Consider the following 16948-nt stretch of genomic DNA (forward strand, 5'->3'; position numbering starts at 1 on the left):
TGTGCCTGCGTGTATGAGTGTCTGTGTATATGTGTGTGCCTGCGTGTATGAGTGTCTGTGTATATGTGTGTGCCTGCGTGTATGAGTGTCTGTGTGTATGTGTGTGCCTGTTTCACTGTGAATGTGTGTGCGTGTGTCTGTATCTGTGTGCCTGTGTGTATGTGTGTGGCTATGTATCTGTGTGTATATGTGTGGCTATGTGTCTGTGTGTATGTGTGTGTCTGCCTGTTTGTATCCAGGGTTGTTTCCAAGAAGGCTTTTCCTGCAACTGTATCACTGCCAAATGTACAAATCAAACAAAGGATTCTCCCAGGTCTGTGCTGTAACTCTTCACATAGTCCAGGCTTCCCAGGTTCTCTCACGGACTCTTCCTGAGTTGCTCTTTCCTTTCTGTCCTGGCCTTAAAGCTACAGTGTAATTTAGTAAAACACCCAGCCACTATAAAGCCTCCTGCCTGTAATCCTCAGCGTCCTACAGGCTGAAGTGGTAAGTTCAGTGCAAGTCGAAGGCCAGCCTTAGCTACAAACAACAACACCACTACCCCACACACACACACAAAGAAAAAGAAAAAAAGAAAGAAATGAGAAAAGAAGCAAATGATGTTCAGTTAGTTCTTGCCCACAAACAGTTGAAACTGAATTGAAGAGAAGGCATTCACATCAAGGGATGTGATGGCTTGGAGAGATGGCTCAGTGGTTAAAAGCACCGGCTCCTCTTCCAGAGGACCTGGGTTCGATTCCCAGCACCCACATGGCAGATCCCAACTGTCTATAACTCCAGTTCTAGAGAACCTGACATCCTCATTCAGGCATACATGCAGTCAAACACCAATGCACATAAAATATAAAACAAATAAAATTAACATTCACATCAAGGTACTAATAAATGACCTGAAAGAAGAAAAGGAGACAAAATTCTCTACAAAAATGTTACTCTTGCTAATTCTCTCTCTCTCTCTCTCTCTCTCTCTCTCTCTCTCTCTCTCTCTCTCTCTCTCTCTGTGTGTGTGTGTGTGTGTATGTGTCTGTGTGTGTCTGTGTGTGTCTGTGTGTGTTTACTGATAACAGAACCCAGGGCTAACCACCACCCTAGCCTGTGTTTGTCTCTGCCTCTCTGTATATATTCCGTTTTAATCACATGTGAGTGCAGGTAGGTGCCTTTGGAGTGCAGAAGGCTGTGGTAGATCCCCTGGAACTGGAGCTGCCCACTGATGGTGCTGGAAACCAAACATCTGCAGCAGGTGTTCTTCGCCACTTAGCCATTGCTTAGCCTGTCTCTCTCTTCTTTATCTGTTTCTTGAGACAGGGTCTTTCTATTTAGTTTTAGTGACCATGGAACTTGCTAGATGAGTTCTAGAACTGCCAGGTTTACACAGAGAAACCTCATCTTGGGATGTAGGGGGGTAGTAAGGATGGGACGGAGGGGAAAGAATCAGTGAGAAGTCTCTAGTGGGGCTGGAGAGATGGCTCGGGTTAAGAGCACTGACTACTCTTCTTGAGGACCAGGTTAAGTTGCCAGCATCCACATGGCAGCTCACAGCTATTTGTAACTCAGACCCTAGTGTACAGTCCTACAAATAAACAAAACACCCATCCTTATAATATAAAAATAAATATAGCCAGCATGGTGGCGCACGCCTTTCATCCCAGCACTTGGGAGGCAGAGGCAGGCAGATTTCTGAGTTTGAGGCCAGCCTGGTCTACAGAGTGAGTTTCAGGACAGCCAGGGCTACACAGAGAAACCCTGTCTCGAAAAGCAAAAAAAAAAAAAAAAAAAAAAAAAAAAAAAAAAAAAAAAAAAAACAACAACAACAACAAAAAAAACAAAAACAAAAAACCCAACCAGAATAAAACAAAAGAGTGAACTCTAGAAGAATGAGAGCAAAATGGTCTGGCATCCTAGACAGGGCTCGGGTTTTTTGTTTGTTTGTTTGTTTGTTTTGTTTTGTTTTGTGTTTTGTTTTTCACCTGGCAGACCCTAAAGGAAGAGAAAAGTTCAGCTGCCCCAAAGCAAAGCAAGCATTACCTTCCCTGGGGCTAACACGCTGACCTCTCTCCAACCTTCAGGTGGTGTGCAAAAAGTACAGAGGCTTCACCATCCCAGAGGCATTCCGTGGTGTGCATAGGTACTTGAGCAACGCTTATGCCCGGGAAGAATTCGCCTCCACCTGTCCAGATGACGAAGAGATCGAGCTAGCCTATGAGCAAGTGGCCAGGGCTCTCAAATGAGCACCTTTGAAGGGTCCTTCACCCACTCTGTGCTCTCCACAGAGGCTTCGGGGGGCTTCCGCGTTGCTGCATAATGGACACAATCTGAAATAGCCAGTGGGCAGGAAATCCGGGGCACTTGTTGGGGACCTGGGGGGGGCGGTTGCTGTGGGATAAGGCAAAGAATAGTGGACAAGGGTAAGATTTTTATTTTGGGATGGGGTGGGAAGGACAACGCATTTCAGTAATAAAATACGGAATGGAAAAATCTAGTGTTGTTTTTACACAAAGACGGCTTCAAGTGTAGTGGGCTCCGAATGAAGGGAAGGGTCAGTGATCTTAAGCTCAGTGTTTAACTGCTGAGAATTTAGGAGGGGAGTGTTTGTACAGGGTCTGCCATGTTTTGTATCTGTCCATGAGAGGGCTGTTTCGTGGTCCACATCGCGACTGTAGCCCCGCAGCCAGGGCTAGCGGGATCAGGGTGGGCCTGGACACCGCTCTGGGGGCGGTGCCTGAGTTCAGGGAAGGGGGGCACTCAGCCCTGGAGGAATGGGCGCGGCCTAGCAGGGCGGAATGGGCGTGGTCTTAGCCGGTCCCGCCCCGTCCCGCTTAGACAATGCCCCGGAGCCGCCAGACCATCGCGCCCCCGCCCCATCGCCGTACGTGAGCTCGCCTACCCTGGGAACCCCTCAAAAGCCCGAGCTATCCGTCTTTCCAGCTTGAAGACTCAGACTCCCATCTTCATTAACTCTCTCCTCTGGGGGTGGGGCCAAGGCTGAAATCACAAGGCTGCAGGAGTGGAGGTGGCCGCTGGTGAGTCTTAAGAGGGGGCTGTCTCTGGAACGGTACGGGGAGGCTGGAGTTTGGGGGTGCTGCATACGTCCCTGCACCGGACGGAGTGTGCAAATTACCTGCACTTGGGCGAAGAGCTGGGCGGGGTAGACTTTAGAAGAAGATGGACAGGGGTACGGAGTTCTGAAGCCTGGAGTGGTTCCACGCTGCGCCCCTCCCCCGTTTCTCCGCCCTCCAGATTTCGTCTAAGACCTCTCCCAGTCCTCCGGGACTAAGTCTGGTTTGTACTGGGTCGCTCGAAGGGCAGCGTGACGACCCGGGGTGGAGAGAGAGGATGCTTAACTCCTTAGACTCTAGTTCCTCGGGTTTGCGCCCGTTCCCTTTTCTCCGTGGAGCATTCGAGACTTCACACCCCAGGTCCTGATTCACCACCCAGCTTTCTTTTCCAGTCCTATAACCTCTGCGGGTCTCTGGCAGGACTTTGGGTCCCTCCTGCTGCGAGCAGCTGAGGGTTAAGGGGGCGGGGCCGCCGCATTTTTGGGGAGTGAGCGCATCCTAGCGGCTGCCAGGAGGGGCGCGGGGCAGGGACCTAGCGGAGCCCCGAGCAGGGGCAACAGGTGTTTGGGAGATTAAGGATCCAAGTCTTGTTTTCTTGGGCGCCTCTTAAAGCAGATTCCCGGTGAAAGGAGGCTGAGCGGGGGTCCACAGAGCCAGAAGGTTTGGAGGGGGTGGGGCAGAGTGGGAGGGGCGCCTGGAGATGGCAGGAGGAAGACCTAGGAGCTTTTAACACTCCCCTTCTCTTCTTTGCACGTCTTTCTCTTCTACCCCCCCCGTCCCTTTCTGTTTCTTCTCTTAGACAAGTGACGTCAAGAGAAAAAACAGCTTGGCTGGAAGGGGCTTCTGTGTGGATGTGATGGGGACGCCGGGGGAGGGGCTGGGTCGTTGTTCCCATGCCCTGATCCGGGGTGTCCCCGAGAGCTTGGCATCCGGGGAAGGTGCTGGCGCTGGTCTTCCGGCTCTGGACCTGGCTAAAGCTCAAAGGGAGCATGGAGTACTAGGAGGTAAACTGAGGCAACGACTAGGGCTGCAGCTGCTTGAACTGCCTCCTGAGGAATCACTGCCGCTGGGACCACTGCTTGGTGACACGGCTGTGATCCAAGGAGACACGGCCCTAATCACAAGGCCCTGGAGCCCAGCGCGTAGGCCTGAGGTGAGGGCCAGGGTGCGGGTGTGTTGGAGGTCAGGCTTGTGCGGGGTGGGGTGGAGGAAGGTCGAGAGGAGGCAGCTGGATATCTGGGGTTGGCAGAAAATAGGGAGTGAAGAATGTCTCTGCTTGCTCTCTCTTCTCCAAGGTTGATGGGGTGCGTAAAGCCCTCCAGGACTTGGGACTCCGAATTGTGGAGATGGGGGATGAGAACGCGACGCTGGACGGCACCGACGTCCTGTTCACTGGTGAGGCAACGGATGGTCAGCACCTATGTGGGCTTGGCAAGGGAAGCAGAGTTTGGGAGACTAGGCGATCTCAGGTCTTGACTCCAAACTCACTCTGCCCTTCAAACCTTCGCATCCTCTCGGGGTTCAGGCCGGGAGTTTTTCGTAGGCCTCTCCAAGTGGACCAATCATCGAGGAGCTGAGATCGTTGCAGACACGTTCCGGGTGAGGAACCAGAGAAGCTTGGGGAGGGAGTGCGGCCAATGTGCCAGAGGGCTTGACCTGTGCCCTTCATGCACCCCTAAATCCTCTTGCTCTTCTAGGACTTCGCCGTCTCAACGGTACCGGTCTCAGGCTCCTCGCACCTGCGCGGCCTCTGTGGCATGGGGGGACCTCGCACTGTGGTGGCTGGAAGCAGCGAGGCTGCCCAAAAAGCCGTCAGGGTAAGGCGGGGCAGGGCTGTGGCGAAGGCGTGGTCAACAAAGTGGGCGTGGTTTAGGGCAAGGGCAGCACACAAGTTGGCTAGCTCTGGGAATTGCCCACACCTCTTGTCTTCACTAAGATGTTCATCTAATACAAAGGGACACCCTAGTGATGATGGGGTACAGAAGAAACAGTGGGGGAGGGGTTGCAAAAGGCAGCGGTAGCTAAAGTGCCTGAGACGACTGTGTCTGACACAGCAGGCATTATATACTTGCTGTCATTATCTCACAAAAGTAACCCTTGCCCCAAGCCCTTACTTTGTGGTAGGTCAGGCATACTCAGCTGTGGAGACCTCAATGCCCTCTTCTTCTCTTCAGGCGATGGCAGCGCTGACTGATCACCCCTACGCCTCTCTGACCCTCCCAGATGACGCAGCTAGTGACTGTCTCTTTCTGCGTCCTGGGTTGCCTGGTGCCACACCTTTCCTCCTGCACCGCGGAGGTGGGGACCTGCCCAACAGCCAGGAGGTGAGGGAGGGGAAAACTGCCCATCCAACCAGACAAAGCAGTCTGTCTTTCCCAGTGGGAGAAAGGAGGGGGCCCTTCCTCAGAAGCCTGGGTGAGACCCACTAGGAACTGGCTAGAGGGGGTTGTGGCTCTGTTATCAAAACATCCTTGGGGTCCTCCCTGCAGGCTCTGCAGAAGCTCTCCGACGTCACCCTGGTACCTGTGTCCTGCTCAGAACTGGAGAAGGCTGGAGCTGGCCTCAGCTCCCTCTGCCTGGTGCTCAGCACACGCCCCCACTGCTGAGGGCCTGGATTTGGGGGATCCAACTGGCTAGGAATAGAGCTGTATAGGGAGGGGGTAGAATCAGCTAATAGAGGCTGGGTAGTCATGGGGAGATGCCCCAGGATAGGGAAGGACTTAGTATGGGACAAAGAATAGAAAGAAGCCATTGGGTGAGTCCTCTCTGTCAAAACCAATAAAATAAAATTGGCCTTTTAGATAAGGGCTTTGACTGGTTTCTCCATGAGACAAAGGGATAGGGTGGGGCTGAAACCTGAAAAGGGGATCAGTGCTGGGGAGGAAGATTCTTTAACTTTTGTTTTGTTAAAGACTGTCTGTGTAGCCCTGGCTGTCCTGGATCGCAGTCTGTAGACCATAGACCAGGCTCGCCTCAAACTCTTTAGAGATTCACCTGTCTCTACCTTCTGAGCGCTAGGATTAAAAGCGTGGGCCACCACCGCCCAGCTGGACTCTTTCATTTAAAAACCCTCTTTATGTGCTTCCTGACTCAACCCTACCCAGTCACAGGGCTCAGGTACAAAGAGAGACAAGAGACCGGTTCTGTTGTGGGGAATATAGGCAGGATGGAAAGGGAGGATCACTTTCTGAATTTACCTAAATGTCAGGTGACTCAGGCTCAGGATTAAAAGTCCGCCTGTATTTGATAAAGGGATGTTTTCCAGGACGCTCATTCATGTACCAAGGCTGAACTCATACTTCCTGATATTTTCTTATAACCTGCCAGATGTGTTGTAATGGGGTGATTTATTTGCTGGAGTCTGATTCTATGAGGAAAAACCAGGGGGGTTCTAGAGCATCAAATTTTGTGCAGAAGTGGGCAAGCATTTGGGATGAGGCTATCCCAGAAAAAGCTACATTTGAATAAAATCCTGAGGGCAATTATCTGGTCGGGAAGGGAGGAAGAGGAAAAAGGAATCCAGAAGACAGAATTTATTTCAAAAAGTCAACGAGAACATTGTGGAGAATCTCTCTAAGGAGGTCACGTGCACACAGAAAATGATGAATAGGCCCAAAAGGGGGCCCGGCGCTAGAGCCTGAACGCAGAGTCCACACCCACAGCCCAGGGCTGAAGCCTTGGAAAAGAACCCGTGGTTGATCCTGGGAATCTTTGAATAGGAAGAGCAGGGCACGAGGATCAGAGGGGTCTGTGGGTCGCCCATGAAGCAAACGATGACAGTACCTTCTGGTGGCAGCACTGGACACGGAGAAAGGTACAGAGGACAGTGACCAACTACAGACAAGGTCTTGTGCGGTGGTGCATGCTTGCAACCACTCTTATCCAAACACTGAAGGTAGAGGCAAGGAGGGCGGGATTTTAAAGTCAGCCTTAGCCATAGGAGAGCCTGTCTTTAAAAGGAGTGGAAGCAGGGGGTGGGGTCCTGATAAGTCCTTGTGTGGGAGAGAAGGGGGTGGTGTACCCTGATTCCCAGTTTCTGGCTTGGACAACTTGGGTTCTTGAAGAGATTTCCGAGGAGGACCCAGGGGATGGCTTAAGAAATGACTGAGTCAGGTTTAACAGGCCTTGGGCAAAATGCCTGAGGCCATCGGGACAGAGTGTACTAGGTCTGAGATCTGGCTTGGAAGGACTACTGGGTGTCATTTGGGGGCTGAGGACTGATGGGCCAGCTTCCTAGAAGAAGAGTAAGGGGAAACAAAGAGGCAAGCTGAACAGCTCAGCATCTACAAGGACAACAGCAACAAAGTAGACCCTGGTTTAAAGAGGGGTGAATGTTATCATGTGGTAGGACATCACTGGCAACCTTTGAGTGCATGAGCAGCAGCAGCCAATCCGCAGAGGGAGTGCAGTCAGAAGGGTAAATTAGGCTGGTCTATGTCTAAAGTTTGAAATGCTTCATTGGGCCAGGCAGTGCCTTTAAACTCAGAAGTTGGGAGACAGAGGCAGGTAAATTCTTTGAGTTCAAGGCCAGCCTGGTCTATGGTCTATGGAGTTCCAAGACAGCCAAGTCTATATAGAGAAACCCCCGTCTTGGAAAAAAAAAAAAAAGTTTAACAGGCAGCTTGATCATCTTTAGAGAGGGCAGCGGTGGAAAAGGAAGAATGTTACAGAAGATGGAAGTGGCAGAAAAAAGCTGACCAGTGGCGAGCGCAAGCCAGGTAGCCAGTCTCCTAGCTCAGTGCCTCTGTCCATGGTGCCCGCCCCTTCTAGCTGAGGTTATACAGGGAAGCCCCAGATAGGAAGGGTTGGCAGAACAAGGGCTTCCCTTTATACTACAACCGCATAGACAGTGGAGGCATCACCAGAAACCACTGTGGACATCCGGCGGTGCCTCCCAAGGACAGAGTGGTCCAGATCAGCATAGTGCAGGCTCTGGAGGAGGTAGAGGAAGGTAGCATGGCCTCATCAATCTGGACCCCTTAGCTTGGAATCAAAGCTTTTTTCTTTTCCCCACTGTGGGTAAAGGCGAAGCAAAGCCTGGCTTCCATCTTCTTGCTTAAACCTCCAGAATGCTGGGATTACACCGCGGCTCCACAACAACCTAGCTAGGCTGCTTTCGTGGCCCTCTTTCCTCCGGGATTCAGGCTTTTTCCCCATCCCCAGGCCCTTACCGGCTCTTGGTCCAGGTGGCCTGAGATCTTGGACTCCTGTTCTAAAGGTCTCTGTGGCTCAGCATTTATGACTGGAGCTATGTGGGAGGGAGGGACAGAGCTGAATGGGGTGAAGAGAAAATGACCAACTTTGTCTGTTCCTCGCAAGGACTCAGACTCAAGAACTCAGGGTTAGGGATTATGAGGGTAGGAGAGGGGAAATGAGGTGCAGTTAATCTCACCAAATGTGGGTAGTGGTCCAGGCGGGGGCGGGGGTGGGGGCGGGGGCGAGCGTCTGTAAGGAAGTCCTTGGAGAGTCACCAATCTCGTCCTACTGGTTCCTCGGCCGCAGGCGGCACCAATAAGAACTGTGCAAACTGCAGTCTCCGACCAGCAAAACAACTTAGGCTCCTCCGGAACCAGGTCCCGCCCACTCTCTGGGCTTTCTGCCCTTTCAGTTTGGTTCCTGCAGCCTCGGTTCCCTACTCCAGCCTGTAGCCTAGCACCCAAGGGCTGACCTCTCACATCCTTTTAACAAACGCCAAGCCTCCAGACACTTCTTGTTCTTTGCAAAGGTTAGGGTTCTGCCCCACCTCTTCCCCCCCACCGCCCTGACTGGTCACACCCTATTTTAAGCCAGGCTCCGCCTCCAGTGCTCACCTGCGCCGCCACCAGACCAAGCCCGCGGCTCCCAGTCCCAGCACTAGCCCAACGCCCAGGAGCGGAATCAGGACCTTGGGATACTCGGACCCTAGTGAGACCACGAGGCAGGGAGGGATGTCGAGGTCAGGGGTACAGAAGATAGGGTTCTTCTAACTTTCCCGCTCTTTAAGATTCCGCCCCGCTTTTTGTCCCGCGTGTATGTCCAAATTAAGTGCCCCTGTGCATCTGGGCCTCGACCTACCGTGGGTAGATCCTGCAGGGGGGCAACCTGCCTTGTCCCCTAACACTTGAAGCACTGTGCGGCTCTCATTCTCGTGGCGTCCTTTGCAGAAAAAGGTTCCAGAATCCCCGGCGCTCAGCAGCAGCTCTAGTCGCTTGATACCAGTGTCCAGGGAACGCAGGCGGCCAGAGAAGTACTGGAGCACAGTTGGGGTCCCTCTTGTCGAGGCCCACAAGATCGGACGGCGCCCTTTGGACAAGCCCTTGCATGTTGGGAAACTAGGCGCCCAAGCCCAGCGGGTGGGGTCGGAGACCCCTATGCAGGAGAGATTCACCCGGTCCCCAGGGTTGCCCTCCAGAGAAACTAGGAAAGGTGGGAGGAGGGAGATAGTTAGGGCTAATTTATCAGGTGCGTCTCTGACTCTCTCTGTCTCTGTCTCCCCCCCCTCTCTCTCTCACATACACATACACACACACACACACACACACACACACACACACACACACACACGGCGATCCTAGTTGTCTCAGTCTTTCTTTGCCCATCACAACTTCCCAGGGATGGCCTACCCTCGGGATTCCCCTGGACCTTTGAGAGCAACAAAGGCAGCAGCGGCAGGACCAAGGCCATGGCTGGGATGTGGTGGTCAGAGGCGGGGAGTGAATCAGCAGGGAGACCGGAGGGAAGCAGAGGGGGCAGGGATGGGGATCCTGCAGGACTGGGGGCTCAGATAAGAGCGAGTGGGAGGCCACCAATTTCTGGATTCCTCTAGGAATCCTCAAGCCAACATGCAGTCTTCGAACTTTGAAACGATTTTAAATTTTGTGCTTGAGACCTTTTACAAAGGAGCTATGCTTTTTTGTGAACAACTAGCATGGCCCCAAAGTACCACAAATACTGAAGTTCAGCTTCCTGAATTCGAATCCTGAATTCATCCAGCCACACAGTAGCTGGGTGATGTGAGCAAGCCACTTAGCCCCTGCCTGTTCCCTCATCAGGAAAACGGAAATAAAAGCATTATAGAACCAAATCAGTACATTGAAAGTGCCTAAAGCAATAGATGACATATGGGAGTGCTCAGTGTACGACATGGTCATTATCTCTTATCTTAGTTCCTGTCTCACCTCTGGGTGCCCATGATGCTCGTCCCTACCCAAGGGGCTCCTCCCCAAACCCAAGCCCAAGTGGGGTGAGGGCTTCCTTGTCATGTTACACAGCCTCAGCCCCGCCTTTCTGACATCACAGAAACCCTCCATGATGCCACAAGCCCTTCTTTATCTTGTGGCAGAGCATCAGTTGGAAGACTTGGGATGGGGAATGGATCTACTACATTAATTCACCTGTTTCATCAATTTCTGCCGGAATGTCTGATCGTTGTCCTCCCACCCCTAACACCCAAAGTTGCTGAAACAACTCAGTTACTGTCCGTTTCCTGGGAACTAGCAGAAGCTAGTGTTGTGGCTGTTTAAGTCACAGAGGCTTTTCTGATGCTCCCTCCAGGGCAGGGGGGCCCTTAGCTGGGAGTCCTGAATCCAAGATCCAAAATGGAGTTGTCCACTGGTGATACTCTCCTCTCCCACCCCCCTCTCCTGTCTCCCCTTCCTACCCAGGCCCTCTTGGACCCTTTCCACCTCTAGTCTTTCTCTTCAGTCAGCTGGGAATAAATTGGGAGGGAGGTGCCCACAGAGGGCACAGGCCTGGAAGGGAGGAGCCATTGGGATTATAAATTTCCGAAAAGACCGCTCAGCTCTCAGAGCTGGAGACCTGGGACTCTGCTGTCAACTGCTGGGGCTGTGCACCTTCTCGGGACCCTCACCATGAAACACCTCCTGCTGCTCACCCTGTCTGCCCTACTCTACTGCTGGGTCTCAGGTGAGTGCTGAGGAGCCCCAGGCCCCATCCCAACCCTACCTGGCTTAGTCTCACCAACGCCTCCAGCGTCAGCTATCTCTGAGCATGATGGGCTCCAGTTTTCTTTCCTTACTTCTCTCCTTTTCCTCCCTCCATTCCTTGTTTTCTTTTTGTTTGTTTGTTTGTTTTTGTTTTGTTTTGTTTTTTGAAGTCTCCTGCTTTGAACTCCTCATTCTCCTACCTCTACCTTCTAAGGCTGGGATTACACATGTGTATCACACCTAGGCTCTTTGGTCCATTATCAAGGACCCGTATTGGCCTGGCCTACTCTCCTTACCTGGCATTATGGCTCTAGGTCTCTTACTTCCCAGTCACCGTAAGCCTTTCCTGCACTCTGTAACACCCAGATGTCTGTCTAGCCAGTTCCAGATGCACTTCTCCAGGATTAGCATACCTTCATTCACCTACTGCCCTGAGCTGAGTGTCCTCAGAGAAAGGACCCCATGCCACTCCTCCCAGAGGCTCAGAGATGGCCCTTCCTGGCTCGATCCCTGCTCCTTCCTGAGTTACACACCTATATCCCTACCGGGGATGCAAAGCCTTCTGGGTGGGTCCAGTGACTGCTACAGCCTTCCCAAGAATCAGAAACTTTCCCTGAGCCTTCTACAGAGAAGAGGCTGCAGCACTTACCCTAAAGTGAGATGCGTTTCCCCGTAGGCTCTCTAGGCTTCTCTAGCCTTTGGCTGACCGTTCCTTCGCGGCACTTTGCGTGCTCATATCTGGAGTTAGCCAACCCGGGAATCCTGGAGTGTCATCCGCTGCACCCACCCTCTCCATTTTTTGTCAGATGCCAATGATACGTCTACCAGGTGTTATCCCTTTTCCGTAGAGCGAGCGCCAGAACAACAGAGATGATTCACTCAGGAATCTTTCCAATCTCTTGGCAGAGGTCCAGTCCACTTCTAAAGCTGGTCATCGGTGGCTTTCTTGCAGCCGTGGTTTCATGCCATCTCTGAAGGCTCTGTGGGCTCCTTTAACATCTCTCTTCCTATTTCAAGTTTCACCCCTGGACCCCAACCTCTGCTCCATCCCTCTTTCCACACATCTCGGCCACTCTCAGCTCCAGGTTTTTGTTAGTACAATTCCTGACTCATCTCAAGCAGGCTCGGGTGGAGGAAGGTATTTAGGTTTCCACACAGAACAAACACCTCCGCCCAGTGCCCACACCACTTTGCACTTTCGCCGTATTGCTCACCTGTTCTGTCTCTGAACCGAGCAGGTGTGAGGCACTGCCTGCGCAATGTGGCAGTTCTCCATCCTAACTCCTAACTCAGCTTGTCCTCGGGTGACTCAGATGTCCCATTACTTCAACCCAACCTGTTGCCTCCCCAGCTGACATTCGATGTCACTCCTGCTACAAAGTCCCTGTGCTGGGCTGTGTGGATCGCCAGTCCTGCCGCCTGGAGCCCGGCCACAAATGCCTGACAACAAACGTGTACCTTGGTAACATCCCCCCTTCTCTGGGAAGGGAGGGCCGGGTGGGAGATGTTCTCTGGGACTGAAGCCCATCCAGGGATAGGACAGTGAGTTACCACAGTGATGTCGTGAGGCCAAAGATGATTATGTGCCAGGCGCTGACCTGTATCTCTACTGTGTTAGTGGGTGCTTGTGTTGACCCCAGGAAGTGGTCCTAGGAGAAGGGGCATGGCTCGTGCTCGGGAAGGATGAAGTTTGGGGAAGGAAGAGTAGCCAATGGACACAGGCAAGCCAGTGGCCTCTGCTGATCCTTTCTCCGTTGGCACCTGCCTCTAGGGAAGATGTGGGTCTTCACTACCCTGCGCTGCGGCACACCAGAGGAGCCTTGTCGGGAGGTCTTCAACGAAACCAACCATAAGCTGGGCCTGAACTACAACACCACCTGCTGCGACAAGGATAACTGTAACAGCCCGGCTCCACGGCCCACACCCGCACTGGCCCTCATCTCCCTCACCTCCTTGGCTGGCCTCGGTCTCTGGTTATTGCATTGAGATTAGCTCCATGGCTACAGTCTTCCCATCTGCTGTAGCCTGAGCCTTTCTCCGTGTCCTCAGAGCTCCCTCCGGCTTTCCAGAATGTTCTCTCCTCCCACCCCCTTCTTCTGAAGATCATGTCCCTAGTCGTATACCATTTATTTCATGGGACTGTGCTTGGAGTGGTCATTCTAGCCACCGTTCCTCTCCCTCACTTGTCACCTTCCACTCCATCCTCTCCTAGTCCTTTCCCATTTCCTTCTAGAACACTCTACCTCCTCCACTGGCCACTGAAAGGCTCCCTCCTCGGACGCACACTGCCGTGCCTCTGGGATCTAAGTCTGGAAAAACTCCTGTCTTGTCTCCAGGGAGTGATTCCAAAAAGGCGCTGACCTCATTGCATGGGCCTGGTTCACCAGACCCTCTGCTCATCCCCTTCTATCTTGAGAAATAAACGTCAGTGTCTAATAAATGTTGTGTTTATTGTTAGGAGATGTAAGTGCTAATCCGGGTACGGTGGCTTTCCTCTGTAATCTCAGCAACTGGGGGGCAGAGGCAGCAGGAGTTCAAGACCATCCTTGACTCCATAGCAAATTCAAAGCCAGCATGAACCGCAGAAGATCCTGTCTCAGAAAGAAAGAGGCTGGGATGGTGGTGGCGCATGCCTTTCATTCCAGCACTAGGGAGGCAGAGGCAGACAGATCTCTGTGAGTTCCAGGCCATCCTGGTCTACAGAGGGAGTTTCAGGACAGCCAAGCTATATAGAGAAACTTTGTTTCAAAAAACAAAAGAAACAAGAAAATAAAAGGAAAGAAAGAAAGAGAAGGAAGGAAGAAAGGAAGGAAAGAAGAGGCAGGCATGGCTCTATGCCCTTTTAATCCTAGCACTTGGGCGACAGATAGGTGGTAGGGGAGGAGGAGGAGGGAGGAGAGGAGCAGGAGGTCAGGGGAGGGCCTATCTCCATGGAAATCTCACTCCCCACAACCTCACCCTTATGCTTGCCTAAGATGCCTTCTCCGGGGAGTTTCACCGCCAGGGCGAGCTGACCAAATGGAAGAGCAGGTTTTTCAAGCCTTTCTCCCTTTGCACACCTGAGGGTGGCACACTGGCACCAGTGTTTGGAGAAACAACCCTTATCCTAAATTTAGACTACACCCCGCCAAGAAGCAGGTGCAGCCTAGCTGGAGGGTGCCCCAGAAAGGAAAGGTGTGTGAAGACAGAGCTGGCTCTTGTTTCCACCTCTGAGGTACCTTTCTAACTGGGTTATTCAAGCAACTTTCCTTTCTCAGTTCAGAATACTCCTTCCTATTGGGAGCCGAGTTATGAAATACCGAAGGGAAACCATGGAATCCGGGTAACCTCGCACCCAGCCTTCCCCTCGGTGACCCTCGCTGTGAAGGAAGAGTCTGTCTAGCAGCAGGTCCCAGGAGCCGCTGAGGACAGAGTCTCCATTGTTTTGAGGGGCGCCGTTGGATCGGGTCCGCTGATGGACTGTTGTTAACTGAACTAGAAGCCAGATAAGCGCGTTATCCCCTCAGTCTTCTCAACAGAAGGTACTCAGAAGCTAGGAGGCAGAGGCAGGCGGATCTCTGTGAGTTCAAGGCCAGCCTGGTCTACAGAGTGAGTTCCAGGATGGCCAGGGCTACCTAGAGAAACCTTGTCTCAAAACACCAAACAAACATCCTGGTAGTGGTCGCTCACACCTTTAATCCCAGCACCTTGCCTCAAAGAATGAAAAACAAATAACTTTCCAGTCATCTCTAGAACAGTCCATCGGCTTTAATGGCACAAGGAGTGCTTGTCTTCTTACCTTAGATGTCCAGCTCCCTCACTCCCTGCTCCCTCAGTCCTTTCCCTGCCCTCAGCCCCACCCTGCAGCTCTACAGTCCTGGCAAGAGCCAGGCCAGGGTAGTAACGGCTGCAGCCAAGACGCACAACGGGGTCACGGAGCTTGCCACGGCGCTGTTGCACAGATCTCCGAAGCAGCAGTTTTTCTGGGTTGTGAAAGTCACGTCTCCCACTGACTCTATGGCCACTTGATTGCAATGATGCGTGGCCACGCAGGCTGGGTAGTGATGGCTCAAGGTCGCAGAGGCTGGAAGAAAGAAGGCACTGGGGTGTTAAACTCCTGACTGCTGGACTTGCCTTTCCTGAGAGAGAGCAGTTACAATGTCTAGGGGCTCAGAAAGGACACTCTGCCCTCTCAAAACAAACCAACAAAACCAAGGGACCGGGGTCAACAGGCTGACCCAAACAGGGATGCTAGGATGGTCCAGGAGCCCTGGACCATTCGTGTCTCGGACACAACACCGGGAAATCGCAGCTAAATACAAAAGGGACAGTTTGTAAGATAGCCTAGCACTGTTACCTAAATGAAACCAAAGATGGGCATACTGGTGCACGTCTGTAACAGCTACTCAGGAGGCTGTAACACCAATCCTCAGGATTGCCAGGAGTTCAAGGTCAGTCTGACCAACCCATTGAGTTAAAGGCGGCCCTGGGCTATAAAATGAGACCCTGTCTCAACGCAACAGCGGATAAAGCTGGGAGTGAAACTCACTTAGTAAAATGCTTGCCTAGTGTGCACAAGTCCTGGATTCAACCCACACCACCAAAACACACCAAAATAAACAGGACACGGGGAGCTGGAGAGATGGCTCAGCGGTTAAAAGCATTGACTGCTCTTCCAGAGGTCCTGGGTTCAATTCCCAGTCACCACATGGTGGCTCACAACCATCTGCAATGGGGACCCGAAGCCCTCTTCTGGGGTGTCTGAAAACAGTGACAGTGTGCACATACATGAAATAAATAAAGAAATCTGGGCTGGAGGTCAGGCATAGTGGCGCACGCCTTTAATCCCAGCACTCGGGAGGCAGAAGCAGGCAAATTTCTGAGTTCCAGGCCAGCCTGGTCTACAAAGTGAGTTCCAGGACAGCCAGGGCTATACAGAGAAACCCTGTCTCGAAAAACAAAATAAATAAATAAATAAATAAATAAATAAATAGAATTCTGGGCTGGAGAGATGGCTCAGTGGTTAAGAGCACCGTACCGACTACTCTTCTGGGGTGTCTGGAGACAGCTACAGCGCACTTACATTAAATAAACAAACAAACAGGACGTGGTAACACATGCCATGGGAGAAAAGAAGAATCTCAAAGTCTAGGTCATCCTTGGATTTATAGCAAGTTTCAGGCCAGCCTGGGAGATGTGAGATGTCTTAAAAAACAAGCCGAGCGTGGTGGAACACGCCTTTAATCCCAGAAGAAGAAAAAAAAAGAGAGCTGAAGAGAAGCTCAGTGGTTAAGAGTGCTTGCTGCTCCTCCAAGGACCTGAGTTCTCACAGCAGGTTCACAGTTGTCTGTAACTCCAGCTGCAGAGGATCTGATACACTCATGCACGTGTAGTATACATGCATACACTCAGACATGCATACACTCAGACATGCATACACTCAGACATGCATACACTCAGACATGCATACACTCAGACAGACATACACTCAGACATGCATACACTCAGAAAACATACACTCAGACAGACAGACATACTCATATGTAAAAATAATTCTTTCAAAAATAACAGTAAATTGGGGCTGGGGAGACAGCTCAGTGGTGCAGAGCACCCAATGCTCTCCCAGAGGATGTGGTTCAGCTCCCAGCATCTACTCGGTGGCTTAATCACTCATAATTCCAGTTCCAGAGGCTGTTACCCTCTCTCCTGACCTCCGCAGGCAGCAGGCAGGCCTGTGGTACACAAACCTACACACGGGGAAATGTTCATGCACATGAAATAAAATTTAAAATGTAAAAAAATAAAATAAAATTATTTTTAAGCAAGGCATGGTGGCTCATACCTGCCTTTAATCTTAGCACTCAGGAAGTAGAAGTGAGCAGATCTTTGTGAGTTCAAGTCCAGCCTGGTCTATGTAGTGAGTTCCAGGCCAGCCAAGAATACATAATGAGCCAGGCAGTGGTGGCACACACCTTTAATCCCAGCACT

The 16948-nt window shown here is 51.9% G+C and overlaps 5 protein-coding genes across 9 annotated transcripts in view; 3 read left to right on the top strand and 2 right to left on the bottom strand.

Moving 5' to 3' along the window:
* Clic1 (chloride intracellular channel 1) overlaps positions 1-2492 on the top strand; it is a 9576-nt gene extending 7084 nt beyond the window's left edge. Inside the window, exon 6 of the mRNA XM_021218501.1 lies at positions 2067-2492. Coding sequence (XP_021074160.1) covers positions 2067-2228 — 162 coding nt within the window. The 3' untranslated portion in view covers positions 2229-2492. The remainder of the gene's footprint in view (positions 1-2066) is intronic.
* A 290-nt stretch (positions 2493-2782) lies between these two features.
* On the top strand, positions 2783-5861 carry Ddah2 (dimethylarginine dimethylaminohydrolase 2). Its single transcript, XM_021217916.1, has 7 exons — positions 2783-3020; positions 3856-4209; positions 4352-4451; positions 4582-4655; positions 4754-4873; positions 5231-5380; positions 5546-5861. The coding sequence occupies exons 2-7, from the start codon at positions 3913-3915 to the stop codon at positions 5660-5662; spliced, it is 858 nt and encodes a 285-aa protein (XP_021073575.1). The 5' UTR covers positions 2783-3020; positions 3856-3912; the 3' UTR covers positions 5663-5861.
* Positions 5862-6276: 415 nt separating this feature from the next.
* Mpig6b (megakaryocyte and platelet inhibitory receptor G6b) lies at positions 6277-9727 on the bottom strand. Of its 5 annotated transcripts, XM_021218349.1 has the most exons (6): positions 9659-9727; positions 9111-9452; positions 8867-8957; positions 8449-8501; positions 8228-8304; positions 6277-7988 (listed from the first exon to the last, which is right to left on the bottom strand). In XM_021218349.1, the coding sequence occupies exons 1-6, from the start codon at positions 9717-9719 to the stop codon at positions 7884-7886; spliced, it is 729 nt and encodes a 242-aa protein (XP_021074008.1). In that variant the 5' UTR covers positions 9720-9727; the 3' UTR covers positions 6277-7883. The 5 variants fall into 5 exon arrangements, with proteins under 5 accessions (XP_021074008.1, XP_021074012.1, XP_021074010.1 ...); XM_021218351.1 differs by lacking the exon at positions 8449-8501 and having other exon boundaries at positions 7884-7988; positions 8228-8327; positions 9659-9719; XM_021218353.1 differs by lacking the exons at positions 8228-8304; positions 8449-8501.
* Positions 9728-10906: 1179 nt separating this feature from the next.
* Positions 10907-12967, top strand: Ly6g6c (lymphocyte antigen 6 family member G6C). Its single transcript, XM_021218599.1, has 3 exons — positions 10907-10961; positions 12333-12443; positions 12753-12967. Exons 1-3 carry the CDS (start codon positions 10907-10909, stop codon positions 12965-12967), a joined length of 381 nt encoding a protein of 126 aa, XP_021074258.1.
* A 1669-nt stretch (positions 12968-14636) lies between these two features.
* Ly6g6d (lymphocyte antigen 6 family member G6D) overlaps positions 14637-16948 on the bottom strand; it is a 3684-nt gene continuing 1372 nt past the window's right edge. The window contains exon 3 of the mRNA XM_021218150.1: positions 14637-15044. Within this exon, the coding sequence (XP_021073809.1) occupies positions 14830-15044 (215 nt within the window). The 3' untranslated portion in view covers positions 14637-14829. The remainder of the gene's footprint in view (positions 15045-16948) is intronic.

Source organism: Mus pahari, chromosome 18, assembly GCF_900095145.1.
Source record: "Mus pahari chromosome 18, PAHARI_EIJ_v1.1, whole genome shotgun sequence".
Classification (NCBI taxonomy): Eukaryota; Metazoa; Chordata; class Mammalia; order Rodentia; family Muridae; genus Mus; species Mus pahari.

Excerpts from the sequence above, each read along its gene's own strand:
- Ddah2 (XM_021217916.1), top strand. The coding sequence starts at position 3,913 with ATGGGGACGCCGGGGGAGGGGCTGGGTCGTTGTTCCCATGCCCTGATC. Across the intron at positions 4,210-4,351 it reads GCCCAGCGCGTAGGCCTGAG|GTTGATGGGGTGCGTAAAGC; the intron begins GTGAGGGCCAGG and ends CTCTTCTCCAAG. Across the intron at positions 4,656-4,753 it reads TCGTTGCAGACACGTTCCGG|GACTTCGCCGTCTCAACGGT; the intron begins GTGAGGAACCAG and ends TTGCTCTTCTAG.
- Mpig6b (XM_021218349.1), bottom strand. The coding sequence starts at position 9,719 with ATGGCCTTGGTCCTGCCGCTGCTGCCTTTGTTGCTCTCAAAGGTCCAG. Across the intron at positions 8,502-8,866 it reads TTGGTCTGGTGGCGGCGCAG|ACGCTCGCCCCCGCCCCCAC; the intron begins GTGAGCACTGGA and ends ACTTCCTTACAG. Across the intron at positions 8,305-8,448 it reads TGGACCACTACCCACATTTG|CTCCAGTCATAAATGCTGAG; the intron begins GTGAGATTAACT and ends CCTCCCACATAG.
- Ly6g6c (XM_021218599.1), top strand. The coding sequence starts at position 10,907 with ATGAAACACCTCCTGCTGCTCACCCTGTCTGCCCTACTCTACTGCTGG. Across the intron at positions 10,962-12,332 it reads ACTCTACTGCTGGGTCTCAG|CTGACATTCGATGTCACTCC; the intron begins GTGAGTGCTGAG and ends TTGCCTCCCCAG. Across the intron at positions 12,444-12,752 it reads GACAACAAACGTGTACCTTG|GGAAGATGTGGGTCTTCACT; the intron begins GTAACATCCCCC and ends ACCTGCCTCTAG.